Source organism: Corythoichthys intestinalis, chromosome 16, assembly GCF_030265065.1.
Source record: "Corythoichthys intestinalis isolate RoL2023-P3 chromosome 16, ASM3026506v1, whole genome shotgun sequence".
Classification (NCBI taxonomy): Eukaryota; Metazoa; Chordata; class Actinopteri; order Syngnathiformes; family Syngnathidae; genus Corythoichthys; species Corythoichthys intestinalis.
Genome location: NC_080410.1, coordinates 33210464 through 33233214, shown reverse-complemented (window position 1 = coordinate 33233214; position 22751 = coordinate 33210464). Strand labels below are relative to the sequence as shown.

The 22751-nt window shown below is 39.8% G+C and overlaps 1 protein-coding gene across 3 annotated transcripts in view; it reads right to left on the bottom strand.

Moving 5' to 3' along the window:
* The window catches only part of hdac5 (histone deacetylase 5), an 85736-nt gene that overhangs the window by 22270 nt on the left and 40715 nt on the right, over positions 1–22751 (bottom strand). For all 3 annotated transcript variants that reach the window (XM_057860970.1, XM_057860971.1, XM_057860972.1), the window contains 16 exons: positions 17217–17297; positions 13751–13995; positions 13345–13489; positions 12525–12627; positions 12209–12342; positions 9026–9157; positions 8828–8937; positions 7623–7739; positions 7370–7481; positions 6210–6323; positions 5926–6119; positions 5732–5850; positions 4419–4611; positions 3737–3848; positions 263–396; positions 24–144 (listed from right to left, as the gene is read on the bottom strand). In XM_057860970.1, the coding sequence (XP_057716953.1) occupies positions 24–144; positions 263–396; positions 3737–3848; positions 4419–4611; positions 5732–5850; positions 5926–6119; positions 6210–6323; positions 7370–7481; positions 7623–7739; positions 8828–8937; positions 9026–9157; positions 12209–12342; positions 12525–12627; positions 13345–13489; positions 13751–13995; positions 17217–17297 (2166 nt within the window). The remainder of the gene's footprint in view (positions 1–23; positions 145–262; positions 397–3736; positions 3849–4418; positions 4612–5731; positions 5851–5925; positions 6120–6209; positions 6324–7369; positions 7482–7622; positions 7740–8827; positions 8938–9025; positions 9158–12208; positions 12343–12524; positions 12628–13344; positions 13490–13750; positions 13996–17216; positions 17298–22751) is intronic.

Sequence of the window (22751 nt, the reverse complement as noted above, 5' to 3'; positions counted from 1 at the left end):
ACCGTAAGCCGATAATTTGGTACCCAATAGCTTTTTGTGGTCCAGTTTGTGTCGATTCAGTGGACTGGTTCCGTAGAGCAGAGTGTGAAACTCGGAATGGACAGTCTGGATCTCATCCAGGGATGCTTTACGCCCACGAATTCTCTGCTCAGACACAAACAAGAAGAGACCGAGAAAGCTTTTTGCACACTTGCTCTTGACTTATTTTGGGTGCAAGTGTGTGTGAACATAAATGTGCGTGTGTGCGTGCATGCGTGCCTACCTCACAGCGGCCCAGCAGGCCTGTCTCCTGTAGCCTGGACCAGATGCTCTGCACTCTTCCAGCATGCTCTGGGTGGATGTGAGCGTTGCCACAAACACACTGGTGCTTTAACATCAGACTGTCATAAACAAGTCCTGAAGGAAGCAAAACAGAATAACAAAGAAAGATGAATGCAGTGATGTAAACAACACATCACATCAAATAAAAGCTGACAACAATGGGTGTTGTTACTGCCAGCAAAACAAATGGAATATTGACGTAAAATGAACACAAATACATCCATAATGAAATACTGTATTTTTCGGACTATGAGTCACAGTTTTTTCATAGTTTGGCTGGGGGTGCAATTTATACTCTGGAGTGACTTATGTGTGAAATTATTAACACATTATTATATAATTTTACATGTTAGTTTTGTGTTTTGCAGTGACACTGATGGTTTGGTAAACTTGTTAGCATGTTCTTTATGCTATAGTTATCTGAATAACTCTTAATAGCTATGTTACGTTAATATACTGGCCACGTTGACATTTCGTTGTTCATGCATCATGTCACATTATCACACTGTACACTTATTCAGCATGTTGTTCTCTATTGTATTTTTATGTTAAATTGCCTTTGAAGATGACATATCTGTTCTCAGTGTTGGATTTTCTCAAGTAATTTTCCCCCAAAAATGCAACTTATACTCCGGTGCGACTTATGTTTTTTTCTTCTTCTTTATTTGGCCTTTTTTGGGCTGGTGTGACTTATACTCAGGTGCGACTTATATTCCGAAAAATACAGTATATGTAATGTCATATAATGTATGCATTCGTAAACATCCATATAATAGGCTTACAACTTGCTTCTATTATAGTTAAAATGTTTTGGAGTAACATGTGCAAGACCAATGTCAGTAACCGCAATTTCTTGAATATTCCATATGGCTGACAAGCAAGCTGGTGTTGTGACCGCTCAACTTGTTATTTTTAGCAGAAAAGTCACTTTGATTTGACATATGACAGAAATTCACTCAAAAATAAGACAGAGCTCTACACTTTAGCAACAATTGTCAGCAAGAACAACAAGAACAAATATTATACATTTTCAACATACTGTATTCATGTCAAAATGAATAATTTTCTTTGGAAAGTACAGCACATTATGTGACGATTTGTCCCATCCATCCATTTTCTACAGTGCTTGACTTTGGGCAAGAAACACAAAACACCCTGCATAGATCACTGTCCTCCAAAAACTCTTTTCTGTCCAGATGTACTGTACTGTATTCTCGGAATAAACAAGACAATATGAACAACCACAATAAGAGCACACCAAAGTCCTATTTGGCACATTAAAACTGTTTCAGCCTTTAAAAACAATCAAATTTAATATGCAGCTGAACAGGAAAAAAATTGCAAGTGATTTGCGCTGCTGTGGGCGCGAACACTTCAGTTCTATGTGATCAATCAAAGCGGCTTCTCTCATTCCCTTTAAGTGAGACACAGTCACATGTTGCACAAATAGATCTACAACTTTGCAGTCATCCATGCATTCGACCGGAGCATTGTGACAGTATTTTTTCCGGATGGCCAGATGCAGACATAAGCGGAAACCCACATTAAATGTGGTGGTGTTTGATTCGCAACATAGAATCAGTGGGGGGCTTTGGCAAGATGTATCGATTAACTAATTTGCCACCAGGCAATCCACCAGACCCTTGCTATAATAGAATGCCCAGCCATAGACTTCATAATGATATTGACGGGACCCATTCCCCAGACACTGCGCCACACATTCAAGTAGGGGGCCGTCCCACACTCCGCTTCAGTTGGTCGAAATCGGACGCAGTTATTCTCAAACACATGCAGCGATTCAACGCCAGCTTTAGGTTGAAAAAGTACGAACGCTGTACCGCATACAAACAGGAAGGATTGTCTCAGAAGAGATTTGTTCAAGGATTCAAGGTAATTATTATATTTTTTGTACCATGCGTGCATTTTGAAACGTTGTGAAAAAAATCAACGGGAGAAATGGACTGCTACAGCATTGGCATCATAATTCGCAATATTTACGTGAAATATATGCTAACCGCCCAGTTTTTTGCTTTTAACAAAGGAACAAGACTGGGATTTATGCATCTATTCAAAAGAATTATCAACGTAAAAAGCTCTTTGTGGTGATAAGGCGGCGCCACAGTGGCTTATAAGATTAGCCGCACATTTAACATATTTACGTAAAATAAATGCTAACTGCCCGGCTCTTTGCTTTTAACCAAGAATCGAGACTGTTTTACGTCTATATCTATAAAGAATTCAGGGATTTAAGCATTTATTTACAAGAGTTTTCGAATGTAAAAAGCACTTAGTGGTGATAAGGCAGCACCACAGTGGCTTAAAGACTAGCAGCACATTCGACATATTTACGTAAAATAAATGCTAACTGCCCGTTTTTTCTTTTTTGCTTTTAACTGAGAATCGATACTGTTTTACGTCCATATCTATAAAGAATTCAGGGATTGAAGCATTTATTCACAAGAATTTTCAAAGCAAAAAGTTTCTTGTCTGTGTTTCCACTCGCTCAGCTTTGACGGAGATAGGACCCCTATTAATCGGCCCCACGCCCCGTGTCCCGTCAATATATTATGAAGTCGATGGCCCGGCTAAGTGCAAAGAGTTATTCCAAATTACGAAGCAGGTGCAAGACTGCACAAAAACCAAGACAATATTTTTGGGGTATAAGGAAGAAAACCTGCACAAGTAGTGGTTGAACTGCCAACTCTCTACCAGAGCAGAAGGAGCTTGACGCTAGAAGCTCAGCAAATGTGTGACCCACACTTGCTAATGGAGATAACAACTTGCCCCCAATGTGTTCCAATCAATAATGAATACATAGTGAGGAAGTAAGGCATAATGAGTTCTTCAATTGCGAAAGTGAGGAAGCATTTGGTCAATGGAATCTTTACTGTTTATACATGTGCAAAACATATCACTTGTTAGAACTTGAAGCATCACTGAACAGCTTTTTCTAATTTAAAAAGCATACTGATAAGTAGGCGTGTGACAACATATCGATATGGTGATGTATCATGATACTTTGTATCCCAATAGGTTATTGATATGCTCCCGATAAGAATCGATATATCATTTTAGAAAGATGTCTTTTTTTGATAAAGGATCTAGGGGGCTCCTAGCAAAAAAAAAATCACTAAACCAACATTTTCCACTAGAATAGTGTATATGTTAACCCAATGGCATTCAAACATTACAAATTCCTGTAGATTTTCGGTCCCTTGCTATTAGTATTGGGTCACTTTCTTGTTAACTCATAACTGAATATTCCTATTGTCTATATAGATATAGAGAGACAAAAGTTTTCGACACACGATACTTTTCCGTTGTGTTTTTCTCTTTAATAGTTGTAACGTAGACTATCATAGATTGTTTCCTGAGGTTCCCACCCCTTCTGGTAAGATCTGTTCCCCAAACTAACCTGTTGTAAAGAGATGCCTGACAGGATTGACACCAGCTGCCGGAGAAGACTGTGCTCTTCCCAGCGGCCTATGAGGCGAGGGGGAGGGTAATACATCCATTTGTTGCGAGGCCTGATAGAAACGTGAAACGAAGTTCATAGCAGGATAATTTCACTTACTCTCTTACAAACACAGTATTCTATATTTTTAGTAAAATTTTGTTTCAACTCATGTAAACAGTCACAGAGACTGTATTTTTAAAAAAATAAAACTTTTATGTATACAGTCTATTTTATTTGTGTGTGTGTGTGTGTGTGTATACAGACTTTATGGTTTGTGTAAGCAATTCTATACAGACTATATATAGAGAATATTGCTGCGCTCCCAACTGTGAACTGGATGAGTCATCATGTGTGGGTGGACACAAAACCACACTCGAAGATACTGAGATTTTGGAACACACACACACGGCAATGCGTCCAGTGGTTGAGTCACCAGCTGGTGATGTCAATGCAGCGTCAAATAAAGTGAGTGCGTGCTCTTGTTTCAAAGTGTCTGCATTTTAACCATTACAGGCAAGAAATGAAAGATTTTGTTTAGTTTCTCCTTCCAATTACATGTGTTGATATCAGGGTATCCAAACCTTTTTAAGAAAATTCAAAAGATGCAAGGGCCAACTTGATTTTATAAAACTGCACAAACCTGACAGTAGTTCCCCCTTCCATCTTCTTCGCTATCCCCCAGATGAATGACATCATCTTCCTCCTCTTCATCATCCAGTTCACTTTCTGTGCTCTCTCCTTTCACACGAACGACTCCTGGTTCTTCTTCATTTGGGTGCACACTTCGGCGATCAGTGGGGATTGCGCTGTCATCTGACCCCTCCGTCTGAAGTCTAATTGATAAATGTACCAAGTGGTTTCAAACTTAGTGTGTTTACTAATACTTGTACCAGGGGTCGCGTTAACCAAATATTTTCCGTCGTTGACCGGTTTTTTAAAACGGTGACGGAAAAAACTGAAGTCCGTCCGTCATTTTGACAGGTTGCAATTCACACCCCAGCGAGCGAGCATATTAATTAGCTATTGTCTCTCTTAATGCATGACGTCGTTGGCTATTCTGTCAGAATATTGTAGCGTCACTGGGGTCTGGCGGCGGCACCGTGATTGACACATCAACGCGCGGTTCTTATTGGTGCACCCGGTGTGCCAGCGCGTCATCCAATTGGTGGACTAGATTGCCGCCTGTGTATAGACCCCAATCAAATGACGTCACAACTCCGCCCCCCTGACTGGACCCGCCATATTGTGTGTCAGCTCGTCGTGTTTACAAATTACCGCTACGTACATGCCTCCTATTACGGCGTGTTTTTCTGCTCGTTAACATTAATAATCAAAATGGTGAAGGCGTGTGTGGCAGTTGGTTGCAGTAACAGAGAAGATAGATGGAGAGACTTGAAGTTCTACCGTATTCTGAGAGACCAGAAGAGGAGAGCGAGATGGACTGCTGTAATTCGACAAGAAATCTGGGCACCAAACGATCACCACAGACTATGTAGTAGTCATTTTATATCTGGTAAGATGCATTTAATATATATTTAGAAGATTTTGGGCTGACAACCACAATTAAGATCATTGTGTGATGTTGGCGATTGGGGTCTATATAGTTGCCTCTTTTCCTTTGGGGGCGGGTTTGTTGTTTTGTTGGTGTTGTTGGCGGTAAGCAGAGTAAAAAGAGGGAGAAAAATACCACGACTTCAGTGTCTAATTTTTCGCCGCCAAGCAAGCGTTACAATATTAATTAAAAATGAATGAAAACTAAATACTATTGAATATTTCATCATTATCATTTTAAAAATTTAAGTGACGGGTAGAAATAGATTATGACCGGATTTTTATGACCCTGTCAGTCAAAATGACAGACAACGAAAATGTCTAGCGCAACCTCTGACTTGTACGTATGGAATATATTGTAAATATCAATGACATGGTACAAGTCATCTGATTAGAGATCACCTGAGACTGCTTGTTTCTACATCCTCCTCTTGCATGTCATTGGTCTCTGTAAGCTCCTCTTCTGTCTCCTCTGGATGAGTGGGAGGTGGTCTGGGTAGGTCTGACCCCTTTGAAAGCATCTACACAAACAACGGTGTGGTTAGAAAAAGTAAAAGTGCTGTCGATGATGTATGATAGCGTTTTCACGTGCATACTTTATAATGTTTCTCCAGAAAGTGCTGATGTTGCTGCTGAACTACCAGTTGTTGGAGGGCTTGGGGAGATTGGGGCAAAGGTGCACTCTGGGTACGAGCTAGAGGCCGATGGCGAGGCAGCTTATTGACTGATCGCATGCCGCTGGACACTCCTCTCTCTGCTGTAACCAGGGGTGACTGGCTGTACATGGGGACTAGTTAAAGGATGTAAATCGTAAGTTTGGCATCAAAAAACTACATACCGGTATATACAATAATTTTGCATATATGAGCCGAAAGTGTACCAGATAGCATTGCAGTTTGTTGTCTGGCCTGCTCTAGTAATAGTACATGTTGCAATAATGAAGAATGTGCAGAGTGTGAGCTAGGAGGCTGACTCTCTCCATCATGTCCTACACCTGCAAATGAAACAACAAAAATCCGTAATCGTTTCAGGGATAGTGGTGACCAGTGTTGTTAATCTTACTTTAAAAAAGTAATTAATTACAGTTACAAATTACTTCTCCTAAAAAGTAATTGAGTTACAAACTCAAGTTACCTGAATGTAAGAGTAATTAGTTACTTGGCAAAGTAACGTGATACTTTTCATGCCACCCCCCCCCCCCCCCCCAAAAAAAAAAAAAAAAAAAAAAAAACATAGGTCACACCATGTGAAGTTAAAAGTGTTTTTGGCATAATTGGCCCTAGCCCAATTCTTTACCCTAAACTTAACTAGACACAGGAGCATTGCGGATATTGCGATAACTAGATAGTAACCTTTGCTATGTTTAAAAGTCATTTAATGTTGTGAATCAACCGTTAAAGTTCTTAAAATTGCTCCCGTTTTTGCATTAGTTCCCTTATGTCTACTGTCGACATGTGAAAGTTTTAAAACGGTTTCATCATTTAAAGATAGATTCAAGTCAAGATTTTGCAAATTTATGAGTATTTTAGATAAAAAGTTACTTAGGTTCGCTAGGAAGGTTCTCTACAACAGAGCCTTCCAGAGAAGTCTACTGCTTTAAGATGGCGGCTGTTTACTAATGCCGGCGAGTCTATCATTTCACATCTAGTTCTCTATACATGTGATATCTATCATAGCATCATGTGGGCGTAGTTTGTAGGCTAAAAATATATATATCATAATTGGTGCATGAAAAGGCAATAGTATAGTATATTATAGTATTGTGTATAGTTTGAGTTGGATGTTGCGATATTTCTCTCTTGCCACAAAGTGTCCTCCTCTATGGTGGTGCGGAAATGGCCACCCTACTTTGAACAGATCATAAATTATGTGATTTCTACATGAAACAATTGGTCGAGTGATTTGACCGTGGGAACTGACAAGAATTGAAACCTCAATGATGTTTAATCTTGATTAGAATACCTACATTCCCTAAACAATGTTATTGAATAGAAGTTAAAATAGTATTGCTAATAGAACAAACAATAGATAAATGCATACCTGCAGGCAGGGAGGATGTGGAGAGAAACTTCCCAGTTAGAGCTCCACCGGCTCGGAGAGACTGAATGGCTTGACGCTCTGCTTCCTGTTGGCTTGACAACTTCTGGGAGGCCTAAAGGAAACATAATAGGAAAAATACTGTAATGGCAGGCTTTGTAAAATAGAGCAACATAAAGCAACATTCATTCACATGTTAAAAATAGATAAATCTTTCCTATCTTTCCATGAGTGTGCATGTGTGTCCTTTGCCTACCGTGATGTGTGTGTTCGCAGGGAGTCCTAAAGAGATATTGGGCAGAGATGGTGAAGTGTAGAGACTTAGCGGACTCAATGTCCCATCAGCTCCTACCGTCTGATGAAGGGATCGAAGCTGTGGACACAAAAAGAAGGGTTGATGTATACTCAGGCATGATAGAATACAAGCCTAATGACAGAGTTTTATTTTTCGACTATGGATAACTAACACTTTGAAATATGTTTACAAGTACCTATAAACTGTCAACAAAACAATATTCCACGAATGTCTGTAATTATATTTCCATGAAAATTATGTTTTTGATCCTCCTTCCAGTATGCAGCCCCCTGTAACGAATGTGATAAATCCAAAACAACCAAGTTATACAGGGTGTCCATAAAGACTCTTTACCATATCAAAAAATTATTAAAAATGCAATTGATGACATATTTTATTCAGATTTGTTCTATTGTATTCAGCGTTTATTGAAGGTTGTTTTTTTTTTTTTATACCTCTTTTAATACACTTCTACATGGGCACCGTTAGTTGCACGAAGCACATCAAGACGATACTCGATTTCTTGCCATGTTCGCTGCAGCATAGCCTCATCAATTGTGACAATGGCCTCAGTAATCCTTCACTTAAGGTCAGTAATGTCCCTTATCTTTGTTCGATACACGATATCTTTAACATAGCCCCATAGAAAGAAGTCCAGGGGAGTGTTATCTGGTGAACGTGGCGGCCAAGGAATTGGCCCATTCCTTCCAATCCATCGGTCTGGAAATGTTTGATTGAGGAACCCACGAACATTCAGATGGTGGTGCACCATCTTGCTGAAAAATGATGGTTGGTTGAAGGTCATTCAGTTGTCATTCACGTTCATCAGATAGTCCCCTGGACTTGTTTCCATCGGGCTATGTTAAAGATATCGTGTATCGAACAAAGATAAGGGACATTACTGACCTTAAGCGAAGGAAAAAAATCGTGTGTCGAAGCGATCGTATGTCGAGGTACCACTGTACTGTATATTTTTTTCTCTTGACACCTAAACCCACTTGACAATATTAAATGACTTGCTAAGTGACTGTGTTTTCCGACTAATGATGAGGATCATGATCACACTACTCCTACTAAAGATGATAATTGAAATAACAAAAATTGCGTATGGTTCCTTACAGTCTGATAAAATATGTTACCATGTTTGAGCATGTGTATTTCTGTACCTCAGTCTGTATGTTAGGGACAGATCCAGTGTTGCCATTAGCAATAGCTGAATTAGAACTGTTAGGACTACTGGGCCCCGAACCTGGAGCGCTGCTACAGAGAGGGGAGACTGTAAAAGAAAAGAAAAAAAATAATATGTAATGGAATTTGCAACATATTTTTACCATTACAATCTTATAAAGTGTAATGTATGTAACCTGAAATCTCAATGGCCCTTTTCTTGAAGGTGCTGATGACAGTGCCATCTTTCCTTCTGAGGAGTGGAGAGCTTCGCCTCTCAGCTACTTTTTGTTTCAACCGTGAACGTACCTTCAGGTTGGGCTCTGACACTGGGTGACGTGAAAAGGGAGGAGGGAGGGAGAAAGAGTGAAAACGTCATCTTGGAGCTCTAAGTTATCTTCGAGGAAGGAGTTTTGTGACAGGGTTAGGAGTATCAGTCTGCTGCTCTGCTCTGCTGCCGGGGACCGGTATCGGTCTGCGGCGCTTTTGCTACTGGGGCGCACAGAAATAATCATTTATTAATGACCGTATTCTGGTCTGTGCCTCTTGACTCAGCAATCTGCCTGTCCACTCTTTAGATATAATAATAAAACTGGATAGGATGTTGTCATTGAAATCCATTGGCGCTAGTCCTCGATAATGACATAGGCGCATCACATTTGTACCCAGAAATAATAAGCCTACACACTTGCGAAAAAGACTGAAAATCTTTGGATAGCTTTTTTACTGGGGAAAAGGTCACCTGACGAGCCAGAAGAGGAGCCAACATCCTCAAAGAAAACGAAGCCTTTCAACAGACAATACCAAGAATTCTACCTTAAATACGGGTTTGTCACAACAGGTGACTTTCAGGCGCCAAGTGCAATATGCATAATATGTGGCCAAAAGCTAGCAAACGAGGCAATGAAGCCATCAAAGCTGCTTTGGCACATAGAGACTAGGTACCCTGGAATAACAGATAAGCGTTTGGAATTTTTTGAAAGAAAAAAGCGTGAGCACGAAGCACAGAAACAATTACTGAGGGCCACCATATAAACAAAAGCAACTGTACTGAGAGCATCATATCTAGTGATGAACCGTATTGCTAAAGCTAAGAAACCTTTCGCAATTGAAGAACTCATTATGCCTGCGACCAAGGACATTTGCTGTCAGGTTTTAGGAGCGGCCACTGTTATAAAAGGTTAATTATAAGTTATATTTTCTCTGCACTTAATGTCAGTTTTTATCCCCGTTGTGTTATATTATATTAACTGGATTTTTTCCCGCCACACATCGCCGGCCTGTGTAAAAAAAAAAAAAAAAAAAAAAACCCACATCACACCGGTCCGTGGTGCAAAAAAGGTTGGGGTCCACCTGTTTAAATGACATCAACATGGGGGGGGGGGGGGGGGGGGGGAATTCTACCCGGCATTGTATTGTTGCAACACTCATTTTTATAAAACTTTTTTCTCTTAGTGGTACTTTAACCATTTTTACAATGTCACCTTATTCACAAAAGTAGCTGGGGGTTTGTTATTTTGCTCAAGGATACGTCAACAGTAAGTGAGGGAACTGGGGAATTCAGCCTGTCCTCACCAAGGTGAGAGATGACCTTGCCACAACCTAAACCTAGACTCTCCAAACAATCTTTTACGGCGCGAAATCATAGACGGTGCAGCTGTGCTTGAGCATGAAAAATTCTGCAAACCTACATTAACACAGACAGTAAATAACCCCCAAATTATCTTAAATTGTTGTCTTAATAATTAATAAAACACTGTAGATACAGCGCCGATAGCAGCCTAGCACTCGAACAAGCACAACAGTTTCTTGAACAAGTCACGAGGGGTGTGACAAAATATCGAAATGGTGATATATCGTGATACTTTGTATCCCAAAAGCTTATCGATATACTCCTGCCAAGAATCGAGATATAGTTTTGAAAAGGTGTCAATGTCTTAACAAAAAAAAAGAACCATCAAGTTGCTACCAAAATCTTCCACCATAATAGTGTGTCAGTTAACTCTAAGGCTGCATTGACTGTGCTCGACACCCAATCCATTTAGATTGGGAACGTTTGTACATTCGAAACCAGAGCATTCATAGTCATTCTGTCAGATTTTCAGGACATTTACAGGTCACTTGCTGTTCATTTTAGGGCATTTACACGTCATTTTCTGTTGCGCTTGAGTCACTGCCTATTCATTTAGATCAGGGGTCTCCAAACCGGTCCTCGAGGCCCGCTTTGGGTCCTGGTTTTTGTTCATACCGATCAAGCACAGACCTTTTAACCAATGTGGTTTATTTTGAAACAAGCAGCACCTGACTGCAATCAAGTGATTACACTGCCAGATTGGTGAAAAGGTGTGGTCTTGTTTTGTTGGAGTGAAATCCTGCACCCACTGCGGCCATATTTGGAATAGTTTGGAGACCACTGATTTAGATGATTCCCAGTTCATTTCCTGTTCTGTACCTCAAAATAAACAGGAAGAGACCCCTTAAAATACCCCAAAATCAAAAGGAAGTAACTAAAAAACAACAGGTAAATGACCTTAAATGGCCCAAAATTACCTCATTGGCTGCCACTACCGGCCATAGACGTTAAATCCGTTTGAATTGGGAGGGATTTGAACCATTTGAACCCTCCCAGTTCAAATGGATTGAATGTCTACTAGTGATAAACTCATTCCAATTCACATAAAAAGCTTGTTTTTCCTGTTTATTAGTTGTTCGTAGAATATCCTAGAATGATTTCCTGACCAATGTATCAATAATCGTTGTCGCAATATCGTCAGATCATTATTATCGTAAGCTTTGTATCGCAAATCGTATCGTATCGTGAGGTACCAAGAAGTTCCCACTCCTACAAGTCACATTAAGCCAATGCGAAGCAATTAAAGTTTAACTTATCTCACGGTAAATCATTGTTTCCAAGAAAGGTATTCAACCAATCCATTTGCTACACTGCCATTCCTGTGCAGGGTCACAGCAGTGGTTGGATCAAAGCTGACTTTGGGCGAAAGACCAGTCAATTACAAGGTGTTAAAATGGGTTCTTGAGAGGGAATTGATCCCAAGAAATCAGTTGCTAGTTAGTTAATAGGGTGAATTGCTCTGGTATTTTTCCTGTTATTGTCGTGAACTTTGCAAGGAAAAAAAAAACAGACCATCTCACATAATCTCAACTCAGGCCGTATCACGTCAGTTTCAGAGAATCGGAATGGGGTAAAAAAGATCGTGTTTTTAAAATGTATTTACTTATTCTTAAATATTAACTTATTGGCTGCCATTGATGGTAAAAGACGTCCAATCCATTTTGACTGGGATGGCTGACGGTGATCATTCTAAGACTCCAGACTCACAAGTAAAAGTATGCGATCGGGACAAGTTTGTATCTTCTACCTGTTTTGCGGAGTGGAAAGTCGTCCTTGCCCTCGTAGTTACCCAGTAATGTAGGAAGTTTATAAGATGGAGGAGTTCCTGGGGTGTTATTCTGGGGTGGAGAATTTTGTTCCAAGGAAGTGTTCTGGCCTCCCCTGCAAACACACAAAAAGACAATTGGGTATAAAAATGTCATAATAAATAGTTTACGCTGGAATTTTATTTTAATCGCTAAAGTTGGTGATAAAGAATGATCGTCAAGCATGCACGTCAAGCATGCCGGGACACAAGGCTCTGATAATATAGGAAGCACAGAGAAGATAATAGAAATCCTTACCAGCACTTTGAGAAGGAATGATTCAGTCCACCAATAGCAGGTTCTTTCTTATTTAGAAGGAATTCCTGCAGTTTCAACTTTACTTCTGTACTGGCAATAGCACCTTTCATAACATATGGGCACAAATAATTGCAGTTAGAACTAGTGCAAATACTGTACCTTATACAAGTGTTGCGCCGATACTGATATGGCCTTAATATGACATCATTGGTATCAGGGAGTACAAAGAAATAACATGCCAATGCTGTGCAATATGCACTTTCCGAGATCTACTTTGAAACTGCCCTACCCAAGATGATGAGAAGATATCCAACAGTGTGCCGACTGGTCATGTATCTGCTGCGAATTTCAATTAGTTTATCACTAGTGCACATCCAATTCATTTGAAGTGGGAGGGTGACAGCAAATGAAAGTTCATTCATTTGCTTTAAGACCATCCCACTTTGAATGGATTGGACGATTAACACCGTCAATGGCAGCCAATAAGGTAAGAGATAAAATTTGTTCCTTCCTCCGTCCAAGATGCACCCTTCCACCGATTAGTTTATCACTAGTAGACGTTCGTTCAGTCGCTGCTACCCTCCCACTTTAAATGGTTTGGACGCCTAGCGCCAATGGCAGACAATGAGTTAAGCAGTGTCAGTCCATGCCATGACTGAAATTACTTTACAGTCAAGTGAGTATGCAGTAATTTAGTATTAAAAGAAAAAACGGTATCAGTTTATAACACACAGCTGGCCGTCGGAATTGGTATCGGGACAACACTTCTTTGTACTATTTTACTGTGTTCTTAGGAGCAAAAGCTGTGGGATAAACCTACTCTCTTTGCCTTTCTCCTTATTTCGAAGTAGAAGGAGTTGTTGCTCCAGTCGTTGTTTCTCCTGCTCTTCGTGTCTTTGTTGTTCCAGTTTTCGCTTCTGTTCCAGCTCTTGCTGTCGCTTTGCTGCCAACAGCTCCTGTTGTTGCTTACAAACCGATAAAATTATCTGAATGACAAATATACCAACTGAAAGGATTGAAAATAAATTGAATTATGTTGTTATGGCTTACGGGTACTAGCAAACTGCGACTTTTCTGACAAATACTGTGATTGTGATTTGTACTTTTAAATGCATAAAACCTTCAGCTTCATCAGGTTAGATCTTCACAGCAATAAAAACCTCAATGTTGATATGATGTGGGTGAATTGTTCAGCTCCTGGTTTATAAACTATTTATAGTAAGTACCTTGAGGTGTTCCTGTAGCTGGACTTCATGTTGTCTGGTTAGGACTTCATGTTTTTTCTGGAATTCAGCAAATAGGAGTTGTTTCTGGAGTTCTTGCTGCTGTTTCAGTAGTACCAATTCATGCTGAAGCTGCTGCTCTCTCAAAGTTGTGTCCACTCCTGTACTTCCCACAGACAATGATCCCAACCTGGGCTCAGTGCGCAGGTCAACAGGGCCTCCACCAACAACTGAGACTTCTTCTGAACCTGTGATGCAGTTAGAACAGTTACGCATTTAGTATAAATACTGTATAATCAAATACACTTGAAACTTCTAAATACAGCCTTTTACTCAATATAAGAAAGGACAAAAATGATTACCCTCAATAAATGTCCAAAGAACCCGCTAAAACATTTGTCTTACATGCCTGAGGTATTATTCCATTCAAGTGCATTGTGGTTGGTGCAGCAGACATTTGTGTTTCCATCACAAGACTACACGCTTGAGGGTGTTTTTATGACTAATGACGCACTTTAGGAGCTTTTATATATAAAAGTATTGTAGATTATGAAAGAAAAGTAATAGCACAAAGCAGTTATGTAAGACTGGCCAAGTTACCCCATGAATGTGTGCTGAATATCTGTGTTACAAGGATGTCATCAGTGACCATCAAGTAATATATACAGAATGGCATTCCAGACGCTACAGTGGGGGCCCCTCTGAAATTTACAACCTGGCAGAAGCCTTGTCAAGGCAGATCTAAGGATTTGCTAGATGGACTACTAAAAGTCTCACTATCATAGAAATGCTTTCCTTAATGAAACTGGAGGAGGTACAGTAACCTCTGTGAAGTTGGCTCCCCATCAAATGGAAATTTATAGTAAAACTATGTCCTTCATTTGTGCTAGGTTTGTGCTCATTTGTGCTGAAAAAATTGTTTGCGCTGCTATCGTTTTTGAGATACAGTGCTGCTCGAAAGTTTGTGAACCCCACAGCGATGGTCAGATTTTTTGTAAAAAAAACGAAAATAACCTTATTAAATGTTAAGTTATACCCAAATCCACAATACTGACATTCCAAATAATGGACTGAAACAAAAGAAATAGTTATATTGTCATTCTTTATTTAACAAAAGTGGTTGATTTAAGAAAAACTCAGATATCATGTGTGCAAAAGTATGTGAACCCCTTCAGTTAATAGGATATTGCGCCTCCTTTTGCAGAGATTACCTCAACCAAACGGTTTCTGTAGTGACTAATCAGCCTCTCACATCTACTTTGGGGGATTTTTGCCCATTCTTCCTTGCAGAACGCAGTCAGTTGAGAGAGGTTTGATGGGCGTCTGGCATGAACTGCTCGCTTCAGGTCCCGCCACAGCATTTCAATGGGATTTAGGTCAGGACTTTGACTGGGCCAGTCCAGAACACGAATTTTCTTCTTTTTCAGCCATTCCTTGGTTGTATTGCTGGAATGCTTTGGATCATTATCATGTTGCATGATCCACCTTCTGCCAAGCTTTAACTTCAAAACAGATGGCGTCAGGTTATGTTCTAGGATTTGACAATATTCCTCAGAATTCATGATTCCCTGGACTATGTGGAGTTGTCCAGGTCCTGAGGATGAAAAGCAAGCCCAGATCTTGACATTCCCACCTCCATGCTTCACTGTTGGGAGAAGGTTCTTTTGGTGGTATGCAGTGTTGACTTTTCGCCAGACATGGCGGTTTTGGTTGTGACCAAACAGTTCAATTTTGCACCTACATCAGTTGATGAAAACTCTTTTTAATTTAGTCTCGACAACACAACTGTTAAAAAAACAAAAAAAAACTACTGAATTGATTGATTAGGAAATCAGGTTGAAATAATAGAAAATTCCAAAATGTTGAGGGGGTTCACAAACTTTCGAGCAGCACTGTATGAACAATTAATTTATAGGTCAATTTGAGGGCAACCAGCCCCCCATTTTGAATAAAAATGGTGTCAATCGTTTGTGCTGTGAATTTTTTTGTTTGTGCAGCAATCGTTTTTGAGATATGTACACATTTCGTTTGCATACTGTACAATCAAATACACTAGTGTATTAATAATACACTCTAAAAAAAAATCCACTGGCTCTACTTAAAAAAATTGTTGTAACAATTTGCATTTAATTTTTTGAGTAAATTCAACTAAGCAATGATTAAGTACTTCCCTTATAAATTTTCTAACTGGACTAACTCAATTATTCTAGTTGAACCATCATTATTTATTGTCCTCCACAAGCTTTATTGTGTAGAACCAACTCAATTTTTATAGCATTAATAAGAAATAAAACTACTTCATTTAGGTTGCTATAACTCCTTCATTTTAATTTCTCAACTCAAAAGTTGATGCAAAATGGTACTTTAATTTATTGAGTAAGAGCAACTCATTCATTTTCCATGCCGCTTTTTCCTCACGAGGGTCGCGGAGGTGCTGGAGACTATCTCAGCTAACTATGGGCAGTAGGCAGGGGACACCCTGAACTGGTTGCCAGCCAATCGCAGGGCACAAGGAGATATACAACCATTCAGGTACACTCATACCTACGGACAATTTAGAGTGCTCAATCAGCCTACCATGCATGTTTTTGGGATGAAACCGACGCGGGCACGGGGAGAACATGCAAACTCCACACAGGAAGGCCGAAGCCTGGGATTGAACCCTTGATCTCAGAACTGTAAGGGCGGACGTGCTAACCACTCAGCCACCGTGCCGCCTAAGAGTACCTTGTTTTTCAAAATAAAGTGGACATGGCAACTCCAGTTTTATTTGGAAAAAAATACATATTTCAAAACTCAAAAGAATGGACAAAAAGAAAGTGCAGAGCAAAACCAATATAAACATCCTAAACATTGTCAACAGTTCACTTCAGGTGCAGGTATAAACGAAAAGTGTACTTCCAGTACTTTGATTCACAGATATGGCACAACAACACACAGTGCAAAACAAGTGTACAACAAAATGTTTGCAAATGTACAAACAATATAGGGTGATTGAAAAGTAACTCCTGTTTTAAGATAATTTATTTAAATGTTGTAAACATTTTTGTAATTTTTTTCGAGTATGCTGCTTGATGTATGGTAATGAAATCTGTTTTCATTTTCTTTCTGACTGCAAATATTGTAAGGCAGAAAATGGCCAATTCTTTTCCCGTGGTAATATGCACATGTGATGGGAATTTATGAAGTTGCACCAACTTAATAATGGAATAGAAATTAAATTTCACTCACTTAATCTTTCCCTTTGTTACGTGAAAGCAGAAAAGCTTATTCAAAAACAATATACTTTTAAGTTAATACGTCCTTCTTAATATTTAACTTTGATTAACTCCATAAAAGAAGTTACCAACTTAATAAAACAATGAATAGTAAAAAAAAAGCCATTTTTATGTTGAAAAAGCTCATGTTTTCAAGTCATACCAACTAGCCTCATGAATCATTTTTTAGAGTGTACAGGACTCCAACTCACCACCAACTTCTCCTCGCTGTTCACTTGCTTTTCCTACTGGGCTCTGCATGCCTGATGGAAGGCTGCTTTTCACCTCCACGACTGCAAGGGGTGGAGAACGACAATAAGATTAGTCTGGATCATGTTTGTCAGTGGCACATGTCTATTACATAACTGTCTACCGATAAAAAACAAAAGTTCTTATTTTTTTCCAGATGAGCAATTATAATGTCAGAAGAAGCCAGCATCCTGCTGCCTCATTATTTTTGTCAAGTAGTTTACTGTATGTACTTTTTCAGCGCTATCTCAGGCTAAACAAGCCAAGACTCAATAACTTCAGAATAGACAGCTCCAATTACCTTATTGGCTTTGTTAGCTACACCAATCATTGGATATGTGTGTTAGTGTGTGTAAGATAGGACTTGTGAGAAGTGAGCCAACACTGACCCTGATCTGCCACATTCTGTTGGCCACTCTCTCTTGAGCTCAGCTGATCCTTGCTAATGGATTAGGCTACTTCCTGAATATGTTAAAAGGTATGTTAGGGCATCAGGACGTTTCCTGTCTGCTGGCTGGACAGGAAATTAAATCAGGCCTTCCTAGCGGAGAACTTGGAGTTTTGGATCTTTTAAACTGACATCACACTTCACTTCACTTGAACTGTGTTTCCGAAATTACTTTGGTTTTTTCAGCTTCACTTTTAACACCTTTAGTCTTAACCATGAGCTTTTACGATCCATAAAAAGTATGAGGTAAGCTCATCAAACAACGACGTCCATAATGGGTCTAAGATTGTTAGCTCTGTCCTGATTAGAGAGGGAACATCATTCAAATCCTGTCAGGTGGTTTTTCTCCCAATGTTGCAGTTTGACTTATGCCCTTGAGGGTAACTTAGAATCTTGTGGAAAATTGTGTTACTCAATAAAATCTACGGTTACACAGTGGTGAAAGCTTAGTTCTAATCAAATTTAGAAAATGACTTTAAAATATGCCTCCGAAATAGCTCTACACATTCAAAGACAAAACCAAAAATCAAGACAGTTTTATATTGGTGCTATGTGACCATTCAATTGGCTCGGTCACTTTGCTGGTCTTACTGCATAGAAAAAAAGTTGGCAAGAGTCAAAACGTCTAAAGCCGAACGTTGGTAGATAAACACAATGTGTGTCTGTGAATATCTGTGCAGCCGCTCACTTCTCAATTACCTAAACAAATATTCTGGTGTTTCACGGTGACGCACGTGTCTCCCTTTCCACTACAACACACACACTGTCCCAATGTCTATGTGTATATGTGAGACTGGATTGTGAGTCTGTGTACAACAGTCCTCTTGGCAAGAGCGCAGCATTCCTCAGCAGCCAGCTTCTGACGTCAAACTAAGGACATTTATAGACTAGTAAACACACACAAACTCACACTAACGTACAGTCTGGCAAAAGGGGTTGGTCGAAGGTAACTTGTCAGTCAATAAGATTAGCCTCCTAACGGTTTGCTACAGTTTAATATGATTGGTTTTCAGAGTAAAATCTGTGCGTTGGATCGGAAAAGGTTGGAAAACATTGGTTTAGACTACACTGTCAGGTTGGCAACCTTTTTTCCCTACAATTATTTCTAACCATATCAGCCTCACACAAGTTTTTGAACATTAGTGGAAGTTTCTAACCGTCGTTTCTTGACAGCCCTTCAGAGGGAGTTTGTTGTTCGAAATTTGGGCAGACTTAAACTGTCGCCGGAGCTGAGCAAAGGAAAATATGCCACTTCAACAGAATAACCGATGCTGGGAACTAAAGCTATGTAAGCGAAGCCATTTTGGCTTAGATAAGTTAACGCGATCGTCGATGAGTTACGCATTATCACAAACCATGAGTAAAAGACTGTGTGCGTGCTTCGAAAATGCAAGAAAGCTGACAAAGTGGCCAGGCAAGTCAGTAGAAGTGATGCTTTTAAAATACTTACATTGATAAAAGCTCAAAATGCAAGATTTGATAAAACTTGCTTGGGCGAAATAATAACAAAAATAAAATGGGAATAAAAATAGATTCATCAAATAATTGAAAAAATTGACTGATTAATCGATACATCCATCCCTTTTGTCTTCTCCCCTAGTCTGGAAAAACACAGCTCGGGCACCCAACCTGTCATCCACCCAACATCACCTGTGAACCCTTCAACAAGCTGGTTGAAGGCTGGTTACACACCATAGGTTTAGCTCAGCAGATAATGCAATCGACTCCTGCGTGGAGGTGTTGTGACAGCATAGGTTTGCAACCCGAATGGGTTCAAACTAGAGATCGGGACATCTCTAGTTTGAACCCATTCATCATCGGCATCCTGATCGATCGGGTCCGATCACGTCATTTTCAAAGTATCGGAATCGGCAAAAAAATATCGGCCATGCTTTTTTTAAACATATATATATATTAGAGCTGTCCCGACTAGTCGACGTAGTCGACGTCATCGATGACGTAAATCCGTCGACGAGCACAACATGCCGTCGACGGTAAATGAAGGGTTAAAAAAATATATGCGTGGAAAGTTAGAATGTCGGATGCTCTGTTTGCAAGCAGGGAAAGCGGCACAAAGCCAAAAAAAGCGCACCAGAGTGTCCAAAACATTGACTTATTTCAAAGAAACAAAGGAGAGTACACTCTTCTGTCCTGTCTCTTCAGTGCCAAGCTTAGCTGCACGTCGGCCGTGAATAAACACCTCAAGCGCCTTCACGCAGTTTGTAAGGTTTTTTTTTTTTTTTCTTTCATTTTTTGTACACCAGAGGGTACTGTCGCCTTACTAAATAATAATGTTTCATTGACAATGGGCCTATAAGTGCTATTAGTATTGTTCTTAATGCTAATTGAAAGGTTTATTTCATGTTATGGTTTATTTTATGGTATAGAAAATTATATAAGGTTAAAAGGTCATAAATATATACAGTATATACAGTGATTGCACTCAAGGGAGAGATTGTCAATGATAAGGTAATAAGGTAAAGGCAATTCATATAGGCAATTCATTGATATATAAATAAGGTTTAGAAGGAAAAATGTGAAAAGTTTTTGTTAATTTCTAATTGTGTTGCTTTATTTGTGTGCGCCGTAGCTCTTACGGTGTGTTTACATCAAGGATGGAATAAAAGCTGTAAACCATCAGTTTAAGAGACCATCTTTTCAATCGGGATGCTACACTAGTTAATTCTATCAGCATTTGAACTCATTGTTTATTTGTGATTTATTATTGTTATTTACGTGTTTATTTGTACTTTAATAAATGATTTGAGTGTTCCAATATGTTTTTTTTTAAATTGATAAGCGTCAACAAAAATTTCATTGCTAAATTAGTTTAAAAAATTTAAAAAATAATTATTAGATTAGTCGACTAATCGTAAAAATAGTCGGCTGACTAATCGGGAGAAAATTAGTCGTTTGGGACAGCCCTAATATATATATATATATCTTTTTTTAAATTAAATCGTTTTCTAATTGTATTTAACGTTACAGACATAATATGTTACACTCATCCAGAGTCTTTAGTTTAGGCTAAAGGTAGGGTTATCAAATTTATCCTGATAACGGCGGTAATTAATTTTTAAAAAAATGTCCATCCATCCATCCATTATCTTCCGCTTATTCCGGGGTCGGGTCGCGGGGGCAGCAGCTTCAGCAGGGAAGCCCAAACTTCCCTCTCCCCAGCCACTTCAGCCAGCTCCTCCGGCGGGATTCTAAGACGTTCCCAGGCCAGCCGAGCGACATAGTCTCTCCAGCGTGTCCTGGGTCGACCCCGGGGCCTCCCGCCGGTGGGACATGCCCGGAACACCTCTCCAGGGAGGCGTCCAGGAGGCATCCGAACCAGATGCCCGAGCCACCTCAACTGGCTCCTCTCAACGCGGAGGAGTAGCGGCTCGACACCAAGCCCCTCCCGGATGACCGAGCTTCTCACCCGATCTCTAAGGGAGAGCCCAGACACCCTGCGGAGGAAACTCATTTCGGCCGCTTGTATCCGGGATCTTGTTCTTTCGGTCACGACCCACAGCTCGTGACCATAGGTGAGGGTAGGAACGTAGATCGACCGGTAAATCGAGAGCTTCGCCTTTTGGCTCAGCTCCTTCTTCACCACAACGGACCGGTGCAGAGTCCGCATCACTGCAGACGCTGCACCGATCCGCCTGTCAATCTCCCGCTAAAAAATGTAAAAAAAAATGTGTCACATTAAAATATTTATCGCAATTAATACATGCGTCGCACGACCCACTCACGCATTGTCGCGCTCAATCTGTAATGGCCCCGTTTTACCTATATAGAGAGATAAAAGGCAGCGTAAAATGAGTAGAGTGAATTTTGGCAGAATTTGGAGCCCTTTTTAATTGGCTAAAGCCTTACAATCCCTCTCCCTACGATTAGAAATATCATGGGAAGCAATGTGGGGAAGCAAGGTAGCAATTGATCTTCTTCCTTCACATCTTATGTTATTTCCCAACACAGAGAAGATATATCCATTGGTAGCACTACGCACAGTCATGGTTCCACTTCCCATCATGCATTTGGGCATGGCTCCAGTATCATTTACTGAAAGCTCAACAAATACACTAGATTGCAATATTTAGTCACAATATACAAAGTCACAAGTCTTTCTGTCTGTGGATCCCTCTCACAGAAAGAATGTTAATAATGTAAATGCCTTCTTGAGGATTTATTGTCATAATAAACAAATACAGTACTTATGTACTGTATGTTGAATGTATATATTTATCCGAGTTTTAGTCATTTTTTTCTTAATGCATTGCCAAAATGTATATAATCGGGAAAAATTACCGGGAATGATTGGAATTGAATCAGGAGCAAAAAAAAAAGCAATCGGATCGGGAAATATCGGGATCGGCAGATACTCAAACTAAAACCATCGGGATCGGATTGGGAGCAAAAAAACATTATCGGAACAAACAGAGTTCAAACATCATGTAGGATCTGCCACTGCTACCCACCGGTTAGCAATGATATTCTTGGCCATAGGCGAATCTTTTTACAACATGGATGAAGGGTATGATGCGAATCCCCACTACTACGGCAGGTGTCGTTTTAGACATTCAGAAGTGTCAGCCAGTGTGATGAAGGCAGTTTTGAGGTGATATAGAGTATTAAAAACGATCAACATCACTTAAATTAGTTGTTTATCATCAATGTGAGTAGTGGATTAATCTTGGAATACCTAATACAGTTGTGGTCAAAAGTTTACATACACTTGTGAAGAACATAATCTCATGGCTCTCTTGAGTTTCCAGTTATTTCTACAACTCTGATTTTTCTCCGATAGAGTGATTGGAACAGATACTTCTTTGTCACAAAAAACATTCATGAAGTTTGGTTCTTTTATGACTTTATCATGGGTTAACAGAAAAAGTGATCAAATCTGCTGGGTCAAAAATATACATAAAGCAACACGAATTAGCAATTTCTTGTGAGTGATTATTGACTTGAACAATCATTGACTTGAACAAGTCAGGAAAGTCACTTGGAGCCATTTCAAAGCAGCTGCAGGTCCCAAGAGCAACAGTGCAAACAATTG